This window comes from Falco punctatus (genome assembly GCF_963210335.1).
Source record: "Falco punctatus genome assembly, chromosome: 1".
NCBI classification, from domain to species: Eukaryota; Metazoa; Chordata; class Aves; order Falconiformes; family Falconidae; genus Falco; species Falco punctatus.
In genome coordinates, this window is record NC_137580.1 from 123,489,348 (window position 1) to 123,507,631 (window position 18,284).

Here is an 18,284-nt window from a genome sequence, read left to right on the forward strand (position 1 = left end):
GTTATTGCAGTGCTTTATTATTATGAACAGATTCAGTTTAGTTTTCCTGTGTAAACAGATGTGATCCGCAGAACAAATCCCGTTTAAGAAGCTGCTTCTTCTTAAGAAGAGATGAGCAATCCTATTTATTTCAACAGAAGTAAAGCAACTTACATTAAAGCCTCTTTTTCCTTGTTTTGCTTTGGTTTTGCACGAGTTGCTTAAATTATTTACTCAAATCAGTACAATTTATATACTACTAGTAAGAAATAATATAAAAGGGATTTTAAAGAAACAGAACACCAAGAGATTCAGATGAAACAACACGCCAATATGTGGAAATAACAAATCTTGTCCAAAAAAGCTTAGCATGCAATTTAAACTACAACTTCAGAAGTCTTTTGGGAAGATGCAGTGTTCAAGTGGTGAAAAGAGAGTAATTTTTTTGAGAAAGAGAAGCACATGGTAGAAGACAGTAAGCAGTAGAGAGTGAAGACTAAGAAAGATAATAGGAAGCAGGTGAGAGACAAAGGAGCATAAAGCTGATTACATTAATGTAAAAATTGTAACACTGTGAATCGACACTCCTAGCAGCACAGCAAATGGATAAAAATCCAGGAAGGTATTTCCAAGAAGTTAGAGGATATTTTATTACTAAACGTCTACAAAGGCAGAATGGCTTTCAAGTGTAATGAGCATGCAAGTATTTCCATTGACCTCAGACACCAGTTCTGAGCTTCAGAAAGTCTGAGTGGACACAATGGGGATTTTGAGGGGACACAGCAATGGAAATCTCTCATTTACTCCGGTGCCTTTCACAAGAAACCCTCAGCCTCTTGCAGATCCACTCCCAAAGCATTACACTAAATATCGCTTCTCCTGATTTCTACCATTTCTACTGTGGTTGCACATGCGAGATAAGAGCAGACCCAGTTTTCCAGAGGAATCTTTACATCCATTTCCTAGGCACACAGCAGTTGGGCTATCCAAGGGGAGTGAGTGCTACCCCAGGGCCCCCCTCCAACACAATTATTTGCTAAACTATATATTAACTTACCAAGCAAGATAATTTTTCCTCTCACATCTCCTTAAATCTCAATTATTAACACTAAAACACCTTCCAATGACCTAATTAATTTAGTTTATCTATCGTTTATGTATCTTAGAGCCAGTATGACATTTTATATTAAAACAAGACCAGAGACATGCTAAACCTGTGTTCAGTTACATGAACAATGAAGGAACAAAGGGGGCACAAGCCTTTTCCCCCTTCACATTCCTCCAACTAGCTTTGTAATCTGTACCTCCCTCCTGCATTGATTAACTAAATTTAAGAATTCACAAACATATTTCCTGTTTATCTTTGTGCACTGTAGACTATGAATGGCATTGTCAATGTTCAATAGATGCAAGTTTTAAAAATACTGAAAAAATCAAAATGCAGTGATCATCTTAGAACTGGCACACTGCATTAAACTACATCCCAGCCAATCGTGCATTTTCACTACAAGCAAATAAACTATACTTAGTTCACCAAGTTCTCCAGCATCACTCGTGTCATGCTTGCATTCCAGACACGTAACAGTCCTCACTAAAAGGTGATACTGCCAAAGGGTCACAAGATGAGAGTGCTTTTAGGATGCATGCAAACAGTTTGTGATTTAGCTAAAACTCAGTAAGCACCTGAACACACTCAAACTTACAAAAGAGAAACTAGAACAAACCAGCCAGTCTCCTAGATTTTGATCCTAAATATAGACTGTTGTTCAGGAGACAATAAAAAACACAGGATTGGAGAAGATAAAGTGTTAATCGCATATTTGGTGGTTTATGAGCCAAAGCAGTCTGAGGTTTAAACTGCTTCTGCTCAGTGCTCATCCCATTCAGAGACGATGAATCATTTCCCATTTGGCAACACTTCTGCCTACAAGGCCGTCTTCTGTGAGATTTCTCCTGTATCCTTGTAATAGATTTGCTAATTTAGTACACCTGACTTTGAGCAAAAGCTATTGTTGCCAGCTGTCAGACTAGACCTCGTCCTGTTTATCAGACACATCTAAACCATCCTGTTCTGCCCCAGTCATAGAAACAGAACACTCTTTACTAATCCCAGGGCAGTAAATTACTTTCTAATATCCTTGTTTTTCTTACTCTGCCAAAATACCAACACACCATAGATTTAAAGCAACAGCAAAATCAATTTATCCACAGCAGCTGGGCTCATACCAGTTTATCCAATAACCATATTTTTTTTAAAAGTCATATTTGCTGTTCTAGTCATTCTGTCCATGAATTCCTGAGTTTCAGCAGTAGAGGTCTGACTATTTTAAACAAAGGTAATATAAGCTCACAGGGAGCGTATTCTAGTTTTTTAGGCAGGCCTTCACAGCTCTTTGAAGGACAAATCAGAGCAAAACAAAGTATTAAACACCTCACACACACTAAAACATTTCCTTATTTTCCCCAGGGCTTTCTGCATGCAAAAGAATCTGCATTACTTTCTGTTTATAAATATTTGTCTGGACAGCAGTTTAAAAGGGTAGGGGCAACAGAGAAAATATGTGGGGGGTTTTGTTTTGCTTGTTTTCTGGGTTTTTTAAACCTACCTACAGAGAATCTAGGAAACATGAAAAAACAATTTGTGTATGACATTTTTACTCCTAAACAAAACCTACCAGAACTTAATTCTTTACATTCTAGGTTACATAAATCAGTTCTATGGATGCAAAAAAGTAGACTCGCTCTTTTCAGGTTGTATACACTGCCCAGAACTCCTACTGCACTTTAAAAAGCTCACTGTGTTCGCAGGAACACATACCCACATATTAGATGCTCTCTCGATACTTACTCTTCCAGATATTTTAAAACTCAGTGTAATCAACAAAAGTATAAGAATGCATCCACTCCGCTAACAAAAAATATGGAGTATTTACGTTCCCCTCTCCTTTTGCATTTTCAGGGGGCTGTGGAGCTGCTTACTGATCTCCAGTGTTCAGACCTGACTTTGTGAATTCACGCTGCGCACCTGAGGAAGCGCACCTGGACCCTTCCACCTGGGCCTGGGAATGCCATTCAGAAACTGGGATTCAGCATGCAAAGGCCATTTACCCTGAGCAGGTTCCACACCACCCTACCCTTCTCTGCTGCTATGCTTGTTGTCAAAATTAAATTAAACTACTTGTAGACTAGCAGAGGATCAACCCCTAACGTCCTTCTTCACAACAATATCCATGCAACATTCAAAACAGGCTGATGACTTGACTGGTTTCAGACAGGAAAAAAATAAAACAATTGTAAAATAAGTAAGAGATGTCAAGAGCACAAATTTCACAGCAGAAAGAGTGGGAAATGGTTTATGCTATACATAGCACAGGTTGCTTCTAGAATATAAATACAGGAGGACTGCATGAAAGAGCGCAAACAGCATTGCTAATGCATAGTATGAATGAGAAAAGTTGCAGCAAGTTCCTAAAACAAGAGGAAACAAAGCACAAGAAATTTATGGGTGCAGGGAAAAAACAATTCTGAGCAGCTGATAGTGATGCAGCAAACCTGCGTGAGCAGATTGCTATGATGCAGTTACACACAGGGCGCGCCTGTCTACAGGCAACTGGAGCAACCCTTTGGGGATTTGCAGAACATCCTCTCCCCACCCCAGTAACTCCTTATCTACTGCAGCCAACCTGCCCTTGCAAAGGGGGCACGGATCTGGAACCGCCTGCTGCACCCACAGCTGCAGAGCCAGCACCTGTTCTTCCAGGTAGGACGGAGGAGAGGAACCTAGGAAACAGAACAAGGTCTTGGGATTTTAGGAAACGGGGGCGCAGTCAGAAACAAGTAATAAAATTGAGCAGCAGCATTATTTCATTGCCCTACAACAGCTACATCGCCAGTCCAGTCCCCTGTAAAGGCACTGTTCTCACAACTACAAGGAAAAAGACCTATATATATTTTTTTTCCACAAGGTTTTTCATTGTAACATTTGAAATGATGAATGAGATACTTGTATTTCAAGTATTATTCATCTGTACAACTTAAGCTAGCCTGAGTAATCATTAAAGAAAAATATTTGCCAGGAAAAAATAAGCCAGAATATATGATTCATTCACTTCTGAAACAATAAAACAGTTCACTATAACAAAAATAACTATATTGTAAATACCTCAATTAAAAAGTTGAAAAAAACAACCAAATACAATGAAGAAAGCATGCCCTGAAAAAAAAAACAAACTCAAACACCACGAAACATGCGTATGTGCACAAATAACAAAGTATCTTCTTATAAAAAGCTAATTCCATGAAATACAGTTAATACCATATCCGATGGAAATTGTGCTCTATTCTTTAGCTGTTTAACGGTCTTAAACAACAAAGACATACCTCACCTCTCAAACTCTGACAACTCAAGCTGATAAACAGGTATTTATTTCAGCACAAAGGTGATGCACGTAGAAACAGACCACTAGCCCTGGAAAGTTCAAGACTGTAACATCCCAGGGACTCCCAAACCACTCCCTGGGAAGTAGTTTGGGCTTTCACAGACCTTAAATCACGAAAAAGGGGGATTAGCTGAAAAAAATCAAGCATTTAATAGCTTCATAATTGCCCAATGAGCAGCTTTTTGGGTAAGAAGTCTTCATAGGTGCAGGCTGTGTTTTAGCCTCGTATCAAACATTGGGGGGAAGAGAGAAGCACTGTTAAGTATCAACAAGTGACAGCAGTGTACAAATACAAAAACAATTAAAGCACATTTGTCTTCATGGTTAGACAATAGTAAGTGTGTGTTTACTTGAAATGAAACCTTGCAATTTCGCATTGTATCAGTTAGTTTATTTTTAGTTATCTAAAAAAATAATAATAATCATACATCTGACAGTACTCACAGCTTCTCCCTTTGTCTGCATATAGCTATTTTCTGAATAGGCCTCCAAAAGAACTGTCAAACAGAACATGATGCCTTTATCTTGCTGGCGATACACTGCCCACTTTGTTTCTTCACTGTTTAAACTCTTTTGCAGGCTCATATATGCACGTGTGTTTCATATAGAGAGTGAAGATCACAGCTTGTCCCAGCACAGGCGACTCCGGATAAGGAAAGCACAGTACAGTGCATCAACCCACTAAGACAGCAACCTCCCCTGCTACAAATCCAGTGGCAACAAACTGCGTAGAATTAGAGTGCTCCCCTCCTCTATAGAGAAATCTTTAACACAGAATGCAAGACCCATCAGAGCACACAAATGGTGACTGCCATAGCCTTCTCTGTCCATTTGATATTTAATGTATTTGTATTGACTAACTAAAAAAGGTCAAATCTTTCATGCAACTCACTCATCAATGGCAGATAACACTTATCTGAAAAAAATATTAATTGTAACTCCAAAATCTTTGTGAATAGATGACATGTAAATTAGCCAAGGAAACATTAAAAGCCACATAATTCAATTATTATCACTCATTACTTAACAGAAAGTCTTCTGACCCTTTTAAAGCAGGAAAATATGAGCATTAATGATGTGACCAAAACACATTGTTTCTTAGAACTAAGGATTTTTTTATTTATTTCTCAACTTTGCTAAAAATTGAATAATTTCTTTTGTTCTACACATAAGGAGTAATCCTGATCTTATCTGCAAGCTTTTATTTGAATTATGTGTTATGAATCACAGCCACTTAGAAGCCCGCCCTTAACTCCCCATTTCTTCTACATAGGATCAAGGTGATGAACATGTGGAGCAAAGGAACAGATGGGAAAAATCCCGGGGTGGATGTTTTTTCCTGTTTGTTTTTAAACTCCTCTATCTAACTGTAACCGCTTACATTCTTTGCATTTGTTATACATCTTAAGTTCTTACAAAGCACCTCTGCTGTAGATGACAACTTCTTCCAAGTAATACACTCAAATGCCTAACAATAACATTGCATGTGCAGTAACAGCATTCTGTGGTTACAAGGCCAAGTGTTAAAAACTTTGGAAACACAAGAATCCAGGCTGCCCCTGCGACCCTCTGTCACATGCATTGCTACAACACCAGAGTCCAGGCACCGAAAGATCCCCAGCACCTTGTCCTGCCAAAAATCGGTCTCCACCACCCGCCCATTTGTCCAGGACAATTCCTTCTTCCAGGTCACTCCCTTCTTCCCCACCCTCATCCAACTTTTGAACCCTCTGTACTCTAATTAATGCCTCTCTTCACAACAAGAGTGCATCACCGCGTGTAGCATCAACAGGACAAGATCTGCTCCTGTCCCCAGCCATTTGTTAAACCGGGCACTGATTCTTGCTGGGCTGATACAGAGACATCTGCCTATTACTGCATCCCTGTTTGACAGCATTCCCACTAGAGAATAAAGGATTCGCAAGAACAGAGGATTTTTAAAAGGCATGCAACATAATTTTAATCTCCTCCTTGAAACTGGTTGAATTTTAACAGAATCTTCCCAAAATAAATTCAGTCCAATTCAGCTACTCGGCAGGAAAAATGTCAGTGTTAGCAAGCTGCTTAACAGCAACTGAAGACAGTCTCCCAATGGGAAGCACTAACTATAGTTGGCGTTATGAGCTCCAACTTGGTATTACAAGTTCAACTGTGGTTATAAATTCCACTGACAGCAAATAAAAAGCAAAGATGTTCTGACAGACAAAGCAATTCAAAATTGTGTTCGAATTACAAAATTCTACACGAAGTAGAAGCAATCGCAGGAACCAGTGCTCCTACTCGCCGCGCTGCTGAAGCGCGAATATAACATTCACAGAGGTCAGGTTGACCAGGGACAATTTTTCTTTTCATTTACTGCTCCTCCATCACAGTGGTGCAGGGTGGGTGCCGCACAAGTGCATCTCCAGTCTTGTACTGCACTAGGAAGAACTATTTAAATGTGGAGAGTGAAGTTTCTAAATTTCAACCAACTTACAAAAAATATAAAGCTTTTGAATGGGTCCAAAGTACTACCCGGCAAGATTAAATTACATTATGCTGATACACAGGAAATAGCTGACTTATTCTACAGGATGAACAATTCACCAGGGGAAAGAAACTTTCAGGAAAAATGATAAATATTGTAATGAGGAAATCCGAGGCACGTATTCACAATGCCACATTCAGATTTCACAAATGAACAGAAATTTCTTCGTGATCTCTTGGCTGCACAAGGGAGACACAGATAAATATAAATACATTGTACCTCCCCAGGCAGAAAAACCGCTTGCTGTTAGGGAGGGGAACCAAAAACTTTATTGTATATCCTTGTATATGGGACTACAGAAATCTTAACCTCCTTTTTTACCACCCCCTTGTAGGGCAGGTATTGAGAGAACATTATGAACTGTGGGAACTGCTTAGGGAAGGGAAGAAGACTACAAAAATATTTTATTTTATGAAAAGCCAGACACAACGCATGTACTACTGAGAATTACTGTAAGTCACTTTTTCCTTAAGGGCCTTCTCCTGTTGCAGAAGCAAGCAAAAACCAATAACATTTTAAATCATCCTTCAACCCAGTTCTTAAGTAGAAATTTAATGGAAGCTGTTCAGAAAAGGGATGCAATGTTACATGACATCACCACTTCAAGATAAATCTTGGCCACCCCTGCATGAGTACAATCACAAAGATTTAAATCCTTTAACTTTTTGACTAAAAGCACATAGCCTTGTTTTTTCAGAGAAGCAAATGCTGTCTGTAAATTCAAGATGCCATGTGATAATTCCATTTTGCCTTAAGTAGCTGGGTATTTCTGCCGTGCAGCAGCACTAATTAGCTTGAACAGAGTTCAGCAGCAATTTTGCCCCATTCTACACTTCCATACTTGACCACCGGTTTATTATAATAATGTGTGATATATACATTTGATAATTCTGTCCACCCACACCTTGTGCTTTACCAAACATCCAGAACTGCTTGTTAAGACCTTTAGAAATGCCATGTATAAGACTCATGTGAAATTATATGAAAGATGGCACTTAAAATTTTATGGTTGTTCACAGGCTTCCATTACTAAGAATCTTCCGCAAGAGCGGTATAAAACATTTTTGAACTTTCTACTAGAATGCTCCAAATAAAAGTTGTAGAAAATTTCCACTTTAACATGCATTACACCCTTCTTTAAAGAGTGGTCAATTAATATGTCATACGCTGTGAACCAAGGCATAAAGCTGCCAGTCATTTTTGATTTCATAACTAGTAATGCTGAGCAAGTGCACTCCAGCATACATGAGGACAAGGTCCTTCACATCCATTTCAACGGAGTACTGAGCAACATATATATTCTGTGACTCTCAAAATGTATGTATTAATATTAGCATGAGGAAGAGAAATGCTCAGTATCTTCAAATTTTCACACTGCCAACGCAACCATTACTACTTGGCTAAAAGCTGTGTTGTAACCGGCAGCATGAAACACAGGAGAGAGATTCTCGATGTTTTAGCCCAAGCACAGGAACCTGTGTTCATCTTTTGCTTCCACTACAGTGTGACACAAAACCTGGTACGTTTACAGGCCCTTCACGTCCCTCTGTCAGATCTTCAACACTTTTGCCCCCGCTGTCCTGCTTGACCTTTAAAAATGACCCCTTTTGCCTCCTAATGACAGCACCTGCCCACACCAGCCCCATCTTACAAAGTTTCTTATATCACATCTGATATCACCTTTTATAAATTAGGACAGAAGTACTTTTTTTGCTGCTAAACAAAAAAGAGGACACCTTAATATTACTACACCTAAGTGCAATGCCACTCATTTAGTACTGCATACAGTCTTCCATACAGAGCTATACACCATTATTTTAATAAATCCATCAGGGAAATCAGTGGGTAAGAGCTTCATCTCTGAAAAAAAATACGTATACGCATCATAAATTAATCATTTCAGAACAATATAAGGTGAAAAATTTCTGTCAAGAGTTGAATTGAAAAATTACTTGTCATAAGGATACCAAAATGCTTGAAATAATTAATGCTATAAGTTTCTAATCCCAGGCAATTGAGCATGAATGTAATTCTGTGCTTTTTATCCAGACATGTTTAGTTCCTTTGCATGTTTAAGGACTTAACTTTTTTTTTAGGTTTTTTTTTATCAGCCATTTTTTAAAGTACTCTAACCCAGACACATCTTTCTTTCCCCAGCAAGAATAGAAGAGGATTCATTTTAGTACATTTACATGTTTTCTATGAAAAATACCTGGATGTAGTAGACATGCAGGCATTTTTTTCATTTCATTTTATAAAGTGAAACAGCAAACTTTTACTGAGTATACTCCATCTACTTTCCCCATGTCCTATGATACGCACGCAGTTTTAGAAGTGCACAGCCTGGTCTTTATTTGCATTATAAAGAAATCACCAAGTTGGCTCAAGTTTTGAGAAAATGTCTATAGTGTTACCAATGCAGATTCCCACCTTCAATTAAATACAAGCAGAACTGCATCTATAATTGAATTTATATATGTATCTATAGATAAACTCCAAATTAAATAGCAAGGTAAGTTAAAAGGAAGTATCATGACACATATAATTAGTTATGACTCCACTTAACTTCATCAGTAATAATAAAATCTGGGTCAAGGCAGAACGAAAATGAGTGTATGTCACTTGTTTAAAACTATTTCATGTGATCAGCCAAGATCTGCCCCCAATCCCAAACACAGCCTGCTGTTCTGCTAACACCTGCCCGACTTAAGCCACCACTCACACACATATACACATGCCAAAACACAACAGTCCCCCTCTACACCCAGTTATAAAGATGGGGGACGAGAGGAAGAGGTTGATTTTAAGACATATTCCTCAGCCCACCCCCTGCAACAGCACAGGACGGAACAGAGGGACACGCACAACCCGAAAAACGGTGCTGCGGGTTGGGAAGCTTTACTATGGCACTGTCACTCTAACGGTTGCGGCAAGATGGCACCACACATGCTAATTTAAGCGTGAATGGTAGAATCTGGGCACATATTTGTACTGTGACCTGTAAATTATATAGTCTATATATGCTCTGCATATTTGAAACAACTCAGATTAATTCATTATAGAAAGGACGCATTGAACCAGTTTACTCTGACAATACCAAAGCCATGGTCGGTAACTCTCCCTTTCTGCAAGAAAACAATCTTTTAAGCCGTGTTAAATACCTACCGGCCAAGAGTCATTGCAGAAAATTAACAACAGGATACAGCCACATACACTCACATACTGCTACTTTTTCTTACCTTCACAATTTTGAAAATGTGACCACCACTTCATCGAAGCAATACTTTTTTACTCACTTTTGGGGGTATCAGTCCTCCTAGTCTGATTTGTGTGAGCAACAGCAAAAAAAAAAAAGTATTTTGAAGTAGAAAAAAGTAATCACCATGAATCTGCAGGATGCTGAAATACAGCTGATAGTGCAACACAAATACAGCATGTCAGAGAGAACCAGACCTGAATCGCTCCAAATAATCAAATCTCAGAGGGCCCAGACCAGAACCATGTTTTCTGTGGATTTAAACTCAAGAGAAACAATGGCCATGGGCAGAAAGTCAAAAGATAGTGGCTCTAAACCCAGCTTTATCTGGCTTATCCTTTTTATGATCTTAAGCACGTCTATTCTCTATTCTGTATCAGTCTCCCCACTTAAACTCTTGATGATAATGCTTAGCCAATTTTGTCCTGAGCTTTGTTATCTATAGATGAAGATTTCTTTAAAGTTACATTCTTATCTGCGCTTTCATTAAAAGTATTTAAGTATCAAGAAACAGTCAACACTTTGCTTCCTTGGATATGCTATTGCCAAATGTCCCTTGAGATTTTGATCCTCTTTCCCAAATAGGAAATGTGCTTTGCTAATAGCAGACCCACACAGTAGCTACTTTCATATGCACTCTCTAACACTGCTGAGATTAATCTTTACCAGCCTCTTAGAAGTCACCGGAATGATCTCAGACATTGCATGTGTCATGACCATTTATATTTTATATATTAAAGCATGCACGTAATAACCTGTGCAGTAATATCGTGCCACTAAGCCAAGTCAGAAGTCAGGCCACCTCATCACTGTGACGAGAGGAGGGAAGACACCCAAAGAAACCACCCACCTTTTTAAACACCCGCAAGAAAGGTCTGGCCCAGTGGTGAGGCATCATCTAAAGTAAGATGGCAAAGCAAGGAAACACTTCAAAAGCCACAAGATAAAACAGAACAAAAACATTAAAAGCTGTTGTCTTTTAAGGATCAACCCATTCACCTTAAGGACATCAAGACAAAATGTCTTCATCTGGGGCCTGATCAGATTTTCAGTGTGATTAACAGACAAAAAAAGAAAATAGAAAATAGTTTGTCACCACTAGCCGAGTTACCTCAGCTAGGCTCAGCTATGCAGACAGCCATTACGGGACAGCTTAAACTCTTTACATGCTGAAAAGTAAAATGGTAAAAATTACTCCCTTTTTCTCTACCCCCGGGACTTGTCTTTTATTTTTCCCCTAACAGCTTTATTTTTTTAAGCATTAACATTAGGACTGTCTGCAGATTTCCCATATGTCTCCCGCATATGTCCCATATGTTGCCTACACATGTAAATCCTCTACTAGCTTCTACTTGATACCTTCCCGATTCTACAACCAAAGATGAATATTGGGCCTTTTTGCCTTTTTAATTGGAGCTCTTGTAGAACTGTTTTCCTACTATGATTTCCTCCCTGAAATCTTTTCTGAACTTTGCTTTCCTTGCCACAATACCCTATTACCTATCCTTGAACACAGATAGCTAACTTTATACCCAAGTGAATAAAGCTGTCGTATAAGCTGATCCCATTGAAACCAGCAGCTGAGACTGCTCTACATTGATACTCAGTTGTTCATTACAATTCTTTAGCGTCTGTGTGATCCACAAGTGATTTATATGTACATAAATATCTATAACTATATACTGCATGTATAAAAACCATATATATACACACTTCATAATTCAATGCAAATATTGAGGGCCAAGCACCCATAAATCCCTATACAATCTGATCAGACACATGCCTATTGACTTTGTTATAACTGCACCAGTTTAATCCACCTACTATGTAATTTACTGATTCTGATTTCTGAAGTACTAGTTTTTACGAACTCATGTGTCATTAAGTCAAATGCACCTTGCACGAAGGAACCCCATTTTATTGTTAGCCAAAGCCTACCTAACTATAGGCTGCTGGTAAGAGTCAGTCCTGCCCTCTTTTTGGCTTCTTGTGTGCATCCCTCTCCTTCAATGCAAAAAAACCCATTTTTTTTCTTGGTAGGATGAGTTTTCAGCTCATCACATAGCTACACAGTTGCTGGAGTGAACGCAAGGGAGGGTCCAGAAAAGTGAAGCCAGGGACTACAAAGGGAAAAAAGCAATAGCACTCTGATTTTAAACTGACCTAAAATTGCACTCCATTTAAGTGAACTATGAAGCCATAGCCTTGCTACTTAAAAATACAGGTAGCTACTTTATCAGTCAATCAGTAATGTTGCTCCTACCATGAGGCCCTGCTACCCATGAACTTCAGTACTGCTTCCAACAACACCAATGAGAACTCAGGATTTCGGTTAACCACTGTTTCCATTTGTATTAACTGTTCGATTTAGTCACTGCAAAAACCAGGTTTGGAGATTCCACTTTATTTTGCAAAACTCAAGAATATTCTGGCTGTTTCTAAATAATACGTTATGTCTCTCCAGAAATATTATTAGCATCACAACAAGAGTTTCTATGAACTAATAATAAAAAAGTAGCACTTTCTTCTTCCAACACTACAACCTTACAGTACAGTACCACCTTTGTACTGTAAGGACTGAATAGACACTAAAATCAACAAGAGAGAGAAGGAGGACAGAAGGTGAGATGCTGTCCATTTTCTACAACACAACACCCAGCGCTTTTATTTCCCTGATTAGCAAACCCTGCCAGGAAACCTGAAAGCCTACAGTAAGGAGGAGGAAAACCAGATATAACAAGTCTTCAGGCCTACCTCTCACTCTTTACCATCAAAACTCTTCCAGCTCATTCCAGTTTTATCCATGGGATATTTATTACCCCCTTTTACAGTACAGCGTAACTGCACTTTGCAGCTATCCAAGTATCCTTACTTGTTAACTACTGACACAAGCGCTAGCTGTAACACACGAACTGAACCCCTGCACTAACCTATATTCAACCCAGTATATTCTAGAGCTCACGTAGTTTCGCAGACTTCAACCCACTATTAAAAAGTATCTTTGTTTTTGATAAAAACAGCTTTATGAACTTCATTCAGGTAACTGTCATTGAAGTGAAAGCAGACAAATGTAACTATTTTAACATTAGATAACGCACAGATTAAGACATGAAAGATTCACTGAGCAACTGAAAGCAACGGTCATTCTTCAATTTTTTTTGAGGAGTGTAAGATCAGTGCAATTCAGCATGGAAGATGAAAGAAATAACAGCACATTCTCTCTGAGAGTACAGCGTATTTTCAAACCCACAAATCCAACACAACACTGAGAAAAATCACAGTAAGAATGGAAGGCTTGACTGACCTTGCAGCTTTTGTAGAACTCAGATGTACTCAGGCCAGGACTAGCCAAAATGGTGGTAAAAATGTCAGAGCTGAAGGAACCTTCCTTATATCACAGCTTCCTTGCGTAACGTTATTACAAGCTGCTAAGAGAAATTTTGCAGAAGACTAGTGCAATTCTAGACTTTAGCTAATTTCAATGACACTGCCTATATTTTAATTAGAAATAAGCATTTACACCTCATACTAGATAAGCAAAGCATCACAGAAGGCATGATCTTTGGATATTAACAATTACCCAGTGACTGTCTAGCTCAAAATGGTGCAGAAAGCATCAACATACCTACTGCTAAAGATTCAAGTGATGTTTATGACAGACAACTAAACCTAGGAGCAAAAGAATAACCTCTTATAAGAAATGTATAACACAGATGCACTGTAAACTAAATAAAAACTTAGAAGAAGTATGCCACTGCTGTGGTTTTTCTCTGTTATGGAACCCAGACCTAAATAAACTGTTAAACACTTAGTGTAAAGGTATGCCAAACATTTCTCAGAACTTTCTTAAGGTCCCAACAAAGAATCAACCTTTTTTGCAAAATGAGGCCTAGGTTAAATATTTTATTTGGCTCCTCAAAATGGACTGAGAAGTTGGGCACTAGCTCCAGATCAGTTCTTGGACTCACATCAAACATTACCCTGTCATTTATCCAGTCAGTCAAAACAATGTCTTCCATCTAAACCTTTAATGTTTATGTCCTGAAAAACTGCTAATTGAATCCAGTTCTCGAAATCCATTTTTTAATCTATACCATCTAATTTAGAGATAATGAACAGAAAAGATAAGCATTATACAATTATTGCAGAATTAATCCTATAAATATCCAAGCCAAAACAGAAGACTGCTAGTTTCACACAGCCAAAGAAAATTAAGATTGAATAGCATTTGTCAGTTCAAGAATAAACTTTTAAAAACACTGGATATACAGATTCTTTTAATTCCAAACAGTTTTAGAATTCAAGAGCCCTCAAACTGCTTTTCCAATCAAAAAGGGTAATCAAAACCACACAGAACACTTAAAACTATTCCTAGGCAAGAACTGACAACGTCAGCTGAATTAATAAAATTCAATGTTTTTCTTAAACATGTAAAGCTTCCTTACAACAAACGACCTGACATGAAGCAACTCACAATTAGCTAAAGCATAAAATAACTTAAGTCTTTTTAACTGGAGGAACAGGCCAATGTTTCATGTAAACTTCCAAGTACCAGAACCCGGCAGCTGCAAGGGCTGCTAACTCTGGAACAGTCCCTAGACAGACAATTTTGCCTGTGTCCTGTGCTCTGCATATTCCCTTCCAAATATATAAGACGACAAAAAAATGCAGAAACATTCCTTAAGATGATTCTACCTGCTTCTTCTAGGGGCTGACCTCACAACTACAACTCAGCATGTAAAACTACTGCCTATTTCTTGCTCACACACTCCCCATAACACATTTATACTGTCACAGACAGTATAGATTTCATTCTATGCTTAATCCTTCACAAAAATAAATATAAAACAAAATAGAACACAAAATCCAAAAGTGAAAAAGACAACTCCCTAAACAGCGTTTTCCAAGCTTCTACGTAAGGCTATGGACCATTTTTAATGTTTCAAAAGATAAGCCGGTCCGAGCACTCACTGCTCAGGAAAAAAAAAGTATTAAAGCACTGCATCAAAAAAGCAATAACCTGAAGAGAAAGCTACAAAACACTTTGTAAAAACAAGCCAGCACTGTACTATGCATCAGTCCCAGCTATGCTTATTTCAGACTTTTAAGTGCAATATACAGACACTCGCAAATCTCTATGAAAACCACCTTACAAATTTAATCCAAGTATTTCCAAAGTAAAACATAAGCAGATACCTTTTACCTTCCCCATAAAAATAACAGACTAGGAAAGACAAGTATGAAAACACGTCTCTTTATTAGGCATGAAACTGGAAATAGTTCTCATGCACCAAACCTAAATGTATCAACTGTTTCAGTGCTCTTAAAAACATTTGTTTTGCAAGCTGGTTAAATCCTCTCCATGCAGGGAAGAGTGCTTATAGCGTTATCTGTTATTTTCTAGCCGGTTACCTTCACCCACCGACACTGCAGAATACAAAATAGGGTTTATCTGCTGGGGGACTTACAATATTCTGAATTGGCTCATTTCTTTAAAGTCTCCTGTATTTTTTTTTAGTGATCTCTAGCAGAACTTGCAAGATTTTTTTCCCTAAACCTGTTTACCTGGGTTCTTCTATGGAGAAGGACATACTGTTTAGGTACATAAAAACAACTTATTTTCCTTCCCAGCTGGCAGGTGAAGAGTTTTTACGATATTTTAAAATATTAGAGGTCAAGCGGTTTTCTGAAAGAGGGCACCTCACCCGGCGAAGTGTGCACAGTCTCAACTGAGGAAGTTGGTTTAAAAAAAAAATTAGAAATAACAAAAAAGTAACAACAAACAAAGAGATCAAAACAAAGAGTGTGACAGTTTCTTTCGAGTTTACACTGAGAAGACCAAGGGGGAGGGAAAGGAAAAAAAAGCGCAGCCGGGGCGGCGGGAAGGGGCGGCGGTGCCCGGCCACACCGGGGCTGCCCCACGCCGGCGGCCCCATCGGGCTGCAGGGCCCGGCACGGCACCACGGCCCGGCCCGGCCCGGCCCGGCCCAGCACGGCGGCCCCGCAGCCCGCCCGGCCGGGCTGCTCCCGGGGTGCGGAGCCCGTGGCGGGCCAGGGCAGAGCTCGCCGCCTCCCCCCGCCCCGCTCCGCTCCCTCCCCAGGCCTGAGGGGCGCCTCCGGCCCCAGGTTCAACCTCAAAGACACACGGAGGGAGCCCGCTCCCGCGCCGCCAGCCGGGCTCCCCTCGCCCCGCCAGGCCGGGCTCTGCGCCCCGCTTCCCCCCGGCCCTTCCCTGCCCCCGGCCCCGGCGGCGGGCGGCGGCAGGCCCCGGCGGAGCCCGCCCGCGCAGCCCTACCTGTCAGTCGCAGCTTGACGGGCCCGTTGCGCCGGGCCCCTGGGTTGGACATGTCCCCGGCCGCTCCGCCGGCTCAGCGCTGCCTTGCCCCGGGCTCCCCCTGCCTCTGGCTCCGGGAAGGGAGACGGGGGGAGGGGAGGCGCCAATGGAGTCGGGCTGGGCGCTCAGGGCAGCGGCAGCCGCCGCAGAAGGAGGAGAAGCCCGGATGTGCCCAGCGTCGCCATGAGCGGGGCCGGGTCCGCGCAGGAGGAGACGCAGCCGCCTTCCCCGCTTCCCTCCGCTTCCCCGCCCCCTCGCCCGGAGCCCGGGCGGCGAGCACAACAAAGCCGTGGACGGAGCCACACGGCGGGCGGACAGACGGGCTGCCTCGCCTCGCCTCGCCTCGCCTCCCCTCCCCCGGCCCGGCCTGCCCCCGGGGGAGCCCGCCCGCCCCCCGCCGGGCAGGGCAGCCGCAGCCCGCCCCGGGGACGGTGCGGGGGGAATCGCGTCAGGTGGCGCCGCGGGTCCTCTCCTCAGAAGGGAGAGGGGGGTGCCGGGGGCCCTCTCCTTGGAGGGGAGAGGGGGGTGCCAGGGGTCCTCTCCTCAGGGGGAGAGGGGCCGGGGGTCCTCCTGGGGAGGGCGCGGGGGTGAGTTGCCGTGGGGCTCGGGAGGAGGCACCCATGGCTACAGGCCCTACGGTCGACACTGCGAGCCAGGCTGACGCGCGTGCGGCCACGCTTGGGGAGTGGGGCCATGTCCCGCGCGGGCGGGGGGCGACGTACTGGCCCCCCACACTGGAGCCCGCCTGGCTTCTTGCCAGCGCTTTGTAGGAGTCTGCACCCATCTCTGTGAGCCCCAGTCTCAAAAAACACTAATACTAATTAAAAAAAGCCTTTCGTCCGTGCCGTGTGGCCTAATTTAACTTCCGTGCTGGAGGAAAGGTGACTTTTTCCAGAGTTTTTCCAGCCCCACACAAAGCTGCAGCTTTCCACGGGGTCGCAGGGGCTCTGGAGGGTGGGAAAAGCTCCCGGAGAAGCTGTGAGGGCAGCCGCGTGAGCTGACAAACCGCGCACCTATTCCTACTGATGCTCTGCACACAGTTGGCAGTGTCATTGCCCTGCCTTCCTCCTCCTGAGGCAGCTGTCAAGGGCCGTCGCATGGGCGAGCCCACGGTAGAACCCAGCCTACGGATTGGGATCCAAACATAGGATGAAAAGGTGACCTGTGCTTCAGGCAGCTGATAAGGTCTGGACACCCAGGGGGGACTTTCTGGAGTGATGTACCTGGAACTGAGCTATGAGCGCGTCTGGAGTGGTCCCACCTTGGCAGAGCTCGGAGCTTGGGCCTTGTTAAATCAAAGCTGGGGCGAGGAACGGGTTTTTTCCCACTGAAGGCCTTGGAAGTGGGATGTGGCTGTCAAAGCTTTCCTCCCTCAACATGAGAGCCCTCCCCGCAGCCAGTGCATGTGGGCTCACATCTCCTTCCTCCCAAAGTGTCTTTTAAGCACCAGGCTGTTCCAGGTAGGAATTTTCAGTGCTTCCTGCTGCAGTGGCAGTCACTGCTGTTCCAATGTCACATCACCCAGGGGCAAGGGAGTCCTGGGACTGGGACCTGGGATCCCTTCCTCATGGATTGGGACCTGGGATCCCTTCCTCACACAGGACCGTACCGTTGCCTGCCTAATTGTTTAACACAAAGCTAATGTGTTAGAAATGAACCTTTCTTTACAGCGTAGACAGAGCGTGAGAGAAAATGCCAATTAATTGCTTGGCCACTTACTTCAAGCAAAGAGAATTTGAAAAAAGTGAA

At 41.9% G+C, this 18,284-nt stretch overlaps 1 protein-coding gene across 1 annotated transcript in view; it reads right to left on the reverse strand.

Moving 5' to 3' along the window:
- The window catches only part of SMURF2 (SMAD specific E3 ubiquitin protein ligase 2), a 63,273-nt gene extending 46,395 nt beyond the window's left edge, over nucleotides 1-16,878 (reverse strand). The window contains exon 1 of the mRNA XM_080378209.1: nucleotides 16,497-16,878. Within this exon, the coding sequence (XP_080234335.1) occupies nucleotides 16,497-16,548 (52 nt within the window). The 5' untranslated portion in view covers nucleotides 16,549-16,878. The remainder of the gene's footprint in view (nucleotides 1-16,496) is intronic.
- Between the last annotated feature and the right edge of the window lie 1,406 nt (nucleotides 16,879-18,284).